At 42.6% G+C, this 10,110-nt stretch overlaps 1 protein-coding gene across 1 annotated transcript in view; it reads right to left on the reverse strand.

Moving 5' to 3' along the window:
• The window catches only part of LOC138036377 (deleted in malignant brain tumors 1 protein-like), a 57,300-nt gene extending 47,498 nt beyond the window's left edge, over nt 1-9,802 (reverse strand). The window contains exons 1-4 of the mRNA XM_068882686.1: nt 9,595-9,802; nt 5,694-6,014; nt 4,865-4,888; nt 3,926-4,246 (exon numbers count right to left, since the gene is read on the reverse strand). Coding sequence (XP_068738787.1) covers nt 3,926-4,246; nt 4,865-4,888; nt 5,694-6,014; nt 9,595-9,664 — 736 coding nt within the window. The 5' untranslated portion in view covers nt 9,665-9,802. The remainder of the gene's footprint in view (nt 1-3,925; nt 4,247-4,864; nt 4,889-5,693; nt 6,015-9,594) is intronic.
• Nucleotides 9,803-10,110: the final 308 nt, after the last annotated feature.

The following is a 10,110-nucleotide window of genomic DNA, read 5'->3' on the forward strand; positions in this document are numbered from 1 at the left end:
ATATAAACAAACTTCTGAAAACACAAGCTAGTGATATTTCTCCCTAATTTTACGAGAACTCATTGCGATTACGTGTTTATAATATAAAGGCACAATTGTCTTGTCAATGTCGAGGCAGATCGAAAAACAATTGGGCAAACTTTTTCGCTCGTATTTTAGAGCAAAACAAACAAATTAACCATTTTTTTACGTTCAAAAGAGTACAGATAATTGTTATTCAATTCCAGTTGAGAATAAAAACTCGAGTTTCATTCCTGAACAAAGGAAAAAAGGATTAAACCACCTTTTTAAAAATACGCATCCGTAAAATTAACAAACGGTTTAGTGCCCAAGGAAAGAATTTGTGCAGTAACGTCTTCCACAAAGTTTGAGCTAGTACTGGTATTCTGTTTGTCGTTGTCGTTCTCTTTCTCTCTCGTTTCGTTTCTATTCCGGTCATAAATCCTCCAGGCATCATGCAATCTTATCAGAGCTTCTAAAGATATGCCAAAATTGCAATACAGAGAAAAAAGCAGCTCCAAACAAATTAAAAATAAATACTCAGTTTTAGGTATAAACCTGCGATGCTTGACTTGAATAACTGCGTATAGTTAGCCACCAGTGTGGACCACAGCTATCGTGATATGTCAAACTGGATTGAAACCAGCGAAAAATGCAGAAAGAAAACATTTTCCAAACCGTTTTCCACCTGAACACGAAAACCTTGACTGTTAAGAGCTATAATAGACGTAATATGGCCGTGTAGCCGCGTAAAGCCACAGAAAGCGCGGGAATAAATGAAGCCTCGTTTATGTTTAGGTGAGACAACCTGTGTTGAACCTGCCATCCAATCGAAAACCAGTACCTTGTCAGCAGTGAACTTATAAAAATAGCTGACCTCAATGAGCTCTGAACTTGAGCCCGCAATATGGTCATGTGACACTGGTCAGCAGATACCTTGATTTGACAGGTGTCAATTGACCTTAACATGGATGTCCAGTATCAAAGATGTATGTTGTAAACTAGCATGATACTGGTCACATTGGCATACATGGAGGGGTGGACGGTCGGTCGATGACATCTTGGCTATATTAAAAACCAAAATTTCTCGCATCGATGAGTTACCACAGTTTTCTTACCTATGGTGAATGTGACAGTGACAGTGGGCTAGGGGCAGCGTTGACTTAAGTTCAATGTGGGAAGGAAAGTGTAATAGCATACAAAGCGCGGGCACTATCAAGGCTGAAAGGAACTATAGTACCACCCGGAAGGAACTGCTGGCTCTCGTGTGGGGAACGGAGCATTTTGAGACATTCCTCTACGGGCGACTATTTCTGGTCAGGACTGACCATAGTGCTCTGCAGCGGCTACGGAACTTTAAAACCCCCAGGGGCCAGGTAGCTAGGTGGCTTGAAAGGCTTAGTGACTTCGATTTTGAGATGGAGCATCGGCCGGGTCAGTTGCATGGCAATGCGGATGGTCTGTCCCGCTTTCCCTGGGACGAGGGTGCTTTGGTAAAATGATCCTGTTCTTTCGCAAGTTGTGAGGTGGCTTGAAACTGGTGTCAGACCCGCTAAAGCCGACGTGGAAGGATGGTGGGGGGGGGGGGGGGGGGGCGGCGTAAAGTGCGGCTTGCCCAACAGCATCGTGTCACTAGTGTTGTGCACCTTGCACAACGATCCTTAATCTGGCCGCCTTGGCGTCTCGAAGACTCTGGAGAAAGTGCGGAGGAGATTTTATTGGCATGGCATGCAGGAAGACGTCGAAATGCACGTTAGAAGGTGTGTTCCATGTGTTGACGTCAACGACCCTTCCAAGCTGCCAAAGGCACCCCTCATAAACATGAAGGCAGGGCATCCCCTACAATGGGTCGCAATAGACATTGCAGGTCCCACACCAAGATCTACTTTTGGCCATGAATGGTTGCTGGTGGTCTCCGATCATTTTACTAAGTTTGCTCAAGCCTTCCCAGTGACTAACACTTCAGCGGTCACACTGGCGAAGAAGGTGATGGATGAATACATATGCCGTTTCGGGTGTTTCGAGGGTTTGCATTCTGATCAGGAAGCTAGTGTGGAAGGAGCTGTGTTCAAAGGACTGTGCGATTTAATTGACGCAGCGAAGACAAGGACAACGCCGTAGGGCGTAGGGCGTAGGGCGCCGTGGGCAGGTGGAGAGACTGAACAAATCTCTGGTGAAGATCCTTAGTAAGCTGATTTCTGACCATCGCCGGGAATGGGCGGACTTTGTGCAAAAAGCAGTTCTTGCTTACAACACTAGTGTGCATGAGTCGAATGGATTTACCCCTTACCGGTTAAAGTTCGGCAGGGAAGCTATCTTGCCATTGGAGGCTCTTCTTGGGGTTCGAGACAACACCTTCCCAAGGGTCGGCATAAACATACCCCGATTATGTCGTGGAGCAGAAGCAGCAATTGGATAAGACATCGCAAATCGTGAGAGAGAACCTCAAGCGGGCAGAGTATATCCAGAAAGCTTATTATCACACCAAGCGCCATGGTCAGCGGTTCCGTGTAGGAGACCGGGTGTGGTATAGAAATCGAACCAGGACAAGACGGAAGAAATTCCTTGGAAAGTGCTGAAAGCTCTGTCTGATGTTACCTATCGCATTGAGGAGGAGAGGCGGAAGTCGGGAAACTGTAGTCAGTGGAATGTAGTCCACTTCAATTATCCGAAACCATGCTTTTCGCCTCCTGAAAGCCACGAGAAGCCCTCTCAGTTAACCCCCTCCGGCCATACGGAAAAAACACTGCAAACAGGAAACTTGAGGGATGCGCGGCAACCGACTCGAGGAACCTTAGCTGACTCTGGAGATGTCGAATTGGAATGGCTGGAAAATCCAGCTGCTACAGTCACGGAGGTTTCTCGTCCCTCTCAGGGGCATGAATCGAGTAGTACATTAAGTACTTCCCCTCAAACAGCTGAAATGCCGTGTCAATCAGAGGCTTCTCTAGTGAATAATGAACCGCGTCGTGAAGCATGTTTTACTCATATGAGGCCTAGAGCCCGAGTTTGGTCGGACATACGTAGTTTTCAAAAACTTCGGACTCGTGTTATTCGTGTGAGTTCTCGTTTAGTGAATCGATCGAAGCCTTGTCTTTGCTTATCTTGTTTGTGTTACAAGGTCACGGTTGTGTGTAACATCAGTGTCCTTAGGAAAATAGCATCTTCTTTATCTCTTTATCATAGAATCACAGATTACATATCATCATCGAGCCCTATTTCAATTACCGTTCACTTGTCTGGGATAGCCTTGGCAAAACTTTATTGAATACGCTTTCCCGAGCAGAGATTACATTATAATGGAGCTGCCACCTGCCCAAGTTCTGGAAGCGTTAGGTTGTTTGCCACTAGCAGAAATGCTAAATCAGCAAAAACCCGTTATGATGTTTAAAACTGTCAATGGCATGGCACTTCATTACATGATGGGTGTGTTCACCGCGCGTATATTAACCCAAAGCTCAAAATTAAACGTTGAGATTCCAGTTGCTCATACGTCTCTGTTTAGAAACAGCTTTGCATTCACAGGGGCGGCTATCTGGAACACACTTCAAGATCATTTGAAAGAAGGACCCTCAGTGAATGCTCTCAAGAGGCAAATCAAAAGCTTCATGTTTGCATCGACAACAACTCAGTGTTAGTGTATAAGTAACTTTTAAACTTTTCATCTTTGAAATTTTAGCTTATATGTATGCCACATGTCTTTTAGGTAGAAGAGATTTCTTATGTAAACTACTTCAATAATCCGATGAAATTACATTTACATTACAGGCCCGTAACCGGGATTTTATGTGGGGGGGGGGGGGGGGGAGGGTGCTAACGAGGCCAAATTGCACCAAACTACCGAAATGTATACTATTTTTTTTTGTCTGATTCATTACGAATGAATATAGCAAAACACCTTCATTCTCTGATGGTTTTTACTTACATGATGCGGAACACACGACCGACGCATCCTTATGGTGACCACAGGCATGACCACCTGAAGCCACGTTCCGAGTACAACTCCCGATAGAGGACTCAGAACCTGCGCAGTGCACATACGTCAGCCATATGGGACCATTTCCACGACCAAAACTAGCATTTGCTAGAGCAGAGATAGCGAAGGGAAATCCAAGTTCACGACAAACAACTTGCGCGTCTCTTATGTCCCAACTATCATGACAAACAGTTCCCCAAGCGCCTTTGTAATATATTTCCACTCGTCCTTCGCCTCTCCGAGTTCCTCCAGCCAGTCTTAACAATCCATCTAGAAGCAAACAAAGTCACAAACTGAACTAGAACTTAATTTCGCTGTATTATGATGCATCCGAATTTAACAAAATAAACTACATGCTTAAAATATCCAAATTAAAGGAAAAGATGAATTATGAAAGAGAGAAATTATCCTCCCACTTATCTGGACAATTTAAGCAATTGTCTCTTACAGACACCTGAAACATTCAGGTGGCTTCAACGGGGATCGAACCCGTGACCTCTATGATACCGGTGCAATTCTCTACAACTTTGAAGTGCAGGCTATGCAGGAAAGAGAGAAATGGAACAGGCAGTGAGCCCCACAATTTCACCAGTTTTCAACGTACTCAAGACCTCTGGCACACTTTTTCCCTATACGGACCTCCCAGCGGGCGAAGAACATATGTTTCTTTCAAGATAACTATGTCTTTCTTGTATGAAGTTTAATTATGATGCGCAAAGGTGACTGCCCCCAGGGAAGGTCGCTTGTTTTAACTGCAAATCCGGCCCAGATTTATGAAAGCTACGTATGAAAGAGAAGTGCAAACTAATTAGTACACTGTCACATATTTCAGAAAATAAAAAGATCCTTTGCAAATATTGTGTCTACAAGTATTACTTATTAGCTTACTTGAAGTCGTAGTTGTTGTTGTCGCTGGAAAATCAAAAGAATAGAGAAGCGTTAGTTCTTTTCTTTAATTTATGTCAATTCTTTTCCTTTCTAGTTAATTTACTGAACTTAGATATCAATATAGGTGCTTCTTTTTTTTTGGATAACAGGGGAACAGCGTTGGCGCCTCTTCCAACAATGTGGCCCAGGTTCGATTCCCTAGACAGCGTCATACATGGGGTGAGTTTGTTGGTTGGCAGGTTTTTCTCTACTGAGGTACACTGGGCCGTAGCGTTGTGGTCAAAGCACTTGCCTTCCACGAAGGTGGTCTGGATTCGATTCCCAGACTCATACCTCATAGATAGGCTGTCGAGAGTGAGTTTTGTTGCTTTTCTAACCTGTTCCGATCCCTGACGTATATTTCTTGTGTTATTCTCACTCGTGAAAAATCAACGTTTGTGATTTACTTTAATACAATCTCCGCGATCGTGGAGCACTTGTGCTTGATATGTAAATTTGAGATTTAATTATAGTGAATATCATTAGGGTAACTGTGATTTTTTTTTCGGTAGAAAACGAGATCAGAGTGTTTGCTAATGAGTCAGTATCGATTTGTTTTCTTGCTTTCTCTCTGAATTCTTCAGGGTGGTTAGCTTGTACTATTCCAGTTTATTGGACAGCTAATTTACAATTTGCAAACAGACTGAGATGCCGACTCGAAGCCTCTCAGACTGTTCGACCTGTCACTCGCACAACTTTTAAATATCAAAGACCGCAAAGAGGCGTAAGTTAATGGCAGGACACAAGAATAATGAAAACTTTAAATTTTGTTGTTGGTTTTTCTACTTACATGTTTGTGAACACACGACTGACACACCCCGCTGCTGGTTACTACAGCTGTGATTACGCAATCCTGTATGCACACAATCCCGAATGGAGGACTCAGAACCCTTGCATTGTACGTTCCTTAGCCATATGGTGCTGTTTCCACGACCAAAACGAGCGTTTATTGGAGCAGAGAATGTAAATGAGAATCCAAGCTCACGACAAACAACTTGTGCGTCTCTAATGTTCCAATCATGATCACAAACTGTTCCCCAGGTGCCATTGTGATATATTTCTACTCGTCCCTCGCCCCTCCAAAATCCTCCAGCCAGTCTCAACGTTTTATCTGCAAGTAAAACAAAGTTACAAACCATATTCTAACTCTATCAAAGGAAAGAAGATATAGCGGAATAAACAAATGTGGAAGTCATGCAAGTAGGACATATTAAAGAAAGAACTGAAGAGGCGCTCGGTAACGAAACACTTTGCGGTTATTGAAAAAGAACATTCGACATCTTTTTCTTTCTATTTAGCTTTAGATTGTTGTCATCGTTTTCGTTCAAAAAAAGTACTTCAATACTTTTCTGTAAAGATCTACGCCTCGTGTCCACAAAATTTCAAGTTGACAACTGTGATGACGAATCAGTACCATTGTTAATAAGAGCACTCAGCTAGTCCAGACAAAGCTGAACCACATTCCCTTTGTTAATTAGCCGTCGGTGTACTGAATCTTCAGTTCCGTGATGTGACGAATATTGGAAAAATCAGGAGATCTTTAGACGGAACTTCTACAGAAACCGTCCATTGATTAACTGATTTTAACTCGGAAAATGGCAAAATGGAGTGGATCTGGCTGTCGCTTTTTTCTGGGTCCGTCCGTCAGATCCTTTAAAACATTTTTTACCTTTTTCCGCTGACTAGTGCATAACGCTTACGCATACATTGGGTTTTTATGAGGGCAATCATGGAGCCGGGCGAGAAACCGTCTTACGGTACGTAACTAATTCTCGTTCCAAAATTACTAGACCGTACTAAATTACTAGGCCGCCAAAAATGTGCAACATCGATGAACTGTACGAATACTCTCGATCTAACTGCCTTTAAATTAAGACACTATCCACTATTTCATGGAAACGTTTCCAAGTTTTCAGCAGTGGAATCAAACAAAATATGCCTCTCTGAGTTGTCAAATGGAAAACTTATAGTACGGATCCAAACACCGACGCATCCAAACATGTATACGACTTTTCGTACATAACATGTACAAAGATAGCATCATTGACGACAAGACAAAAAAATTCCTTGTACAAACTGACCCCAAACCAGGACGTTTTTGTTCAGTACATCTGATTGTTACCCAAAATCCACAAACAAGGACAACATCCTGGAAGGTCTCACCCCACGGAACGCATTTCACAATTTGTGTTTCTCAAAATTATCGTTTACAATATTTCTTCATTCGTCAAAGACACTACACACTTTCTTGTCAAATTTAACGAACTTGAACGCTTACCATGTAACGCCATACTTGTCACGCTTGATGTTTCTCCTCTCTACACCAACATCCCACACAATGAAGGCATTGACGCTTGTCGTTACTTTCTTAACACTCGCGACCGCACCACTACCACCATACGCACAGAAACACTTTGTGATCTCATTAGAATTATCCTCACCATGAACATTTTCCACTTCAACAATAAATTCTACCACCAAACACATGGTACTGCTATGGGAACACGCATGGCACCCTCATACGTAAATCTCTTTCTTCCTAAATTTCAACATTTGTTTCAAACATACGCTCTTAAAAGGGCTCCCTTCAACCTCATACGTGCATGGTGGCGTTACATCGACGATATCTTTATGATAATGACTCACACAGTAGACGATCTACAGACATTTATTTCTTACTTAAACAATCTTCACCCTACTCATTAAATTCACTTCTTCTCCCTCTTCTACATCTATTCCATTCCTAGACGTTATGGTTTCTCTCAACGATGGCGCACTTACCCCAGATCTCTACATCAAACCCACAGACAAACACCAGTACCTCTTACGATCTTCATCCCACCCCTTACACGCCAGACGTGCTATTCCATTCAGTCTGACACTTCGCTTACGACGCATGTGTTCTTCAGGCGATACTTTCAATCTACGTTCTGATGAACTTATGCAGTACCTCAACAAACGTGGCTGCAACCTCTCCGTTTCCTCAAACATGAAGTACGACGTGTTCGCGCCATACAACGCAATACAGCTCTTAAGCCTAGCACCAATTCCATAAACACATAGAGTCGTGTCCCTTTTGTTGTCACCTATAACCCTGCCCTTCGTTCTTTCCCATCTATCATACAAAAAGCACTTTAATTTCATATTCTCGATTCTTCCCAACGATGTACCCAAATATTCACATTACCACCCCTTATTGTTTTCAAACGTTCTAACAACCTCGGCAACATACTTGTCAAATCCACATTACCCACCAACCCACAAACAGCCTCTTAAAAGATCTTACAAACGCGCAACCAACTGCCTCACATGCAATTACATAACTGACCGACGAAGTGACTACACATTTTCATCATTGATTCATTCCTCGAGGGACCATTAGAACTCACAAATGACCAGCTCCCAACGTCAGTGGCTTGATAGCTCAGTTGGTTAGAGCGTTGCACCGGAATCGTGAGGTCACGGGTGCAAATCCCGTTGACGTTCTGAGTTTTTCAGGCTTCTCTACGCAATTGCAAAAATTGCGCTCATAACTGCGAAGATCATGGCTTCACTTAATTTCTTTTTTTTTCATTGGCTAATAAAAATTGTATGCGCAGAACAATTTAAATTACTGTCACGGGACATTGCAGTATCAAGCGGAGAACAATAAACAAACGGATGCTACTTACGTTATGTAGAAAACGAGCCCGGGGGGGGGGGGGTACTCCCTTATAAAGGCTTAATGGGGACGTGCGGCCAGCCAGGGTATGTTTTTCGGGATTTTTGTCTTGAACAGGGTATCGAATTTATCATTTTTTGTCTTAATCAGGGTATCGATGTATCAATTTTTGTCTTAAACTGGGTTAAATGTCTTAAACAGGGTATCAAAAATCGGAATTCTGTCTTAAAATGGGTAGGAAAATCAGTGATATTTGTCTTAAACAGGGTCAGGGTATGAGGGGCCGCGCCGCACCTCCCCACCCAGGGATATATCGAGCACCCCCCCCCCCCCCCCCCCCCCGGGAAAACGAGATAAATCTTTCGCCTTAAAATCGAGTCAGAGGATTAACCTAGAGGGGATTGGAACTTGTGGGCTATAAAACAAGATCTATGTTGCAGGTAAAATTCGGTCTCAGATTATGTCCGTTTTTACCTACTGAAGGTTGAATCGGTGATTTTCATTTAACCTAGGTTGAATATGCACTCTAAAGCAGCTATCAACGACCATCAACCCCCCAAAAAGGACTATGCCCTCAAGCTCTGTCTTACGCTTCTCAATTAACCCATCTTCTTAATGTTTCGTATCATCTTATCGATTCTGTATTCATACACTTATCCATTCATTCTCAACATTACAACATGGTTAGGGAACAAAGGAATTAACGAATTAACTATGGGACTCTCCACTGAGATCTATAGTCCTCTGTCTTCAACGCTACACTACAACGGCGAGCACGCTGAATCTAACACCGTCAGTTCTTTTCATTGTTTACTTTTGTATAATAAGTCAGTTGATATACACGAATAATAACCAAAATCCTAACCTAACCATAACTTGTCTCTAGGCTTAATTTAGGCTCCAAAAAAAGTTTCTTCAATTCAACTGTAGTGCGTATCCAACCTAGGTAAAATGAGGATCACCAATTTAACCTAGGTTTTAAAACGGACTCAACCTCGTAACGGGTTTTACCGGCAACATATACACTCACCAGGCTCAACAGACAGCGAATCGGAAATAACGTTGAGCAACAATATCCACCAATACGGCTTGGTCTGCATCCTGACATCAGCTAAGAGCTTGCAAATTGTAGAAAGAACCTGTTTTGGTTCGTGGTTATCAGTTGAATGCTATAAAATGTCGCTTCCACAGGATCCCAATAACTAGATACCGTTAGTGCGCTTGAGGACTTGCGGAAGTCGAATGAACCGAAGAAAAGAAAATATACTGATATCCAAAAACGGAACAACAACGGAAATTAATACATGCAGCTGATACGTCTAAAAATGGCCAAAACCCAAAACACCAGAAGCAGAACTAGTTAAGTCAATTACCCTCACTCTGAAGCTAAATGGATTAATATTGGTTTATGCCACATCACAACCTGAAACCTTGATGGAAAATGGAAAATTCCTCTTGTCCTAAATAATACTAAGCGCAAAGAGGTGTAGTAAAGTTAAGGAAAGCGTGACACTTAGTTAACGTGAACTGCCGAACTCGCCTGATT

The sequence above is a fragment of the Montipora capricornis genome, unplaced genomic scaffold, assembly GCF_036669925.1.
Source record: "Montipora capricornis isolate CH-2021 unplaced genomic scaffold, ASM3666992v2 scaffold_480, whole genome shotgun sequence".
In the NCBI taxonomy this organism is placed as follows: Eukaryota; Metazoa; Cnidaria; class Anthozoa; order Scleractinia; family Acroporidae; genus Montipora; species Montipora capricornis.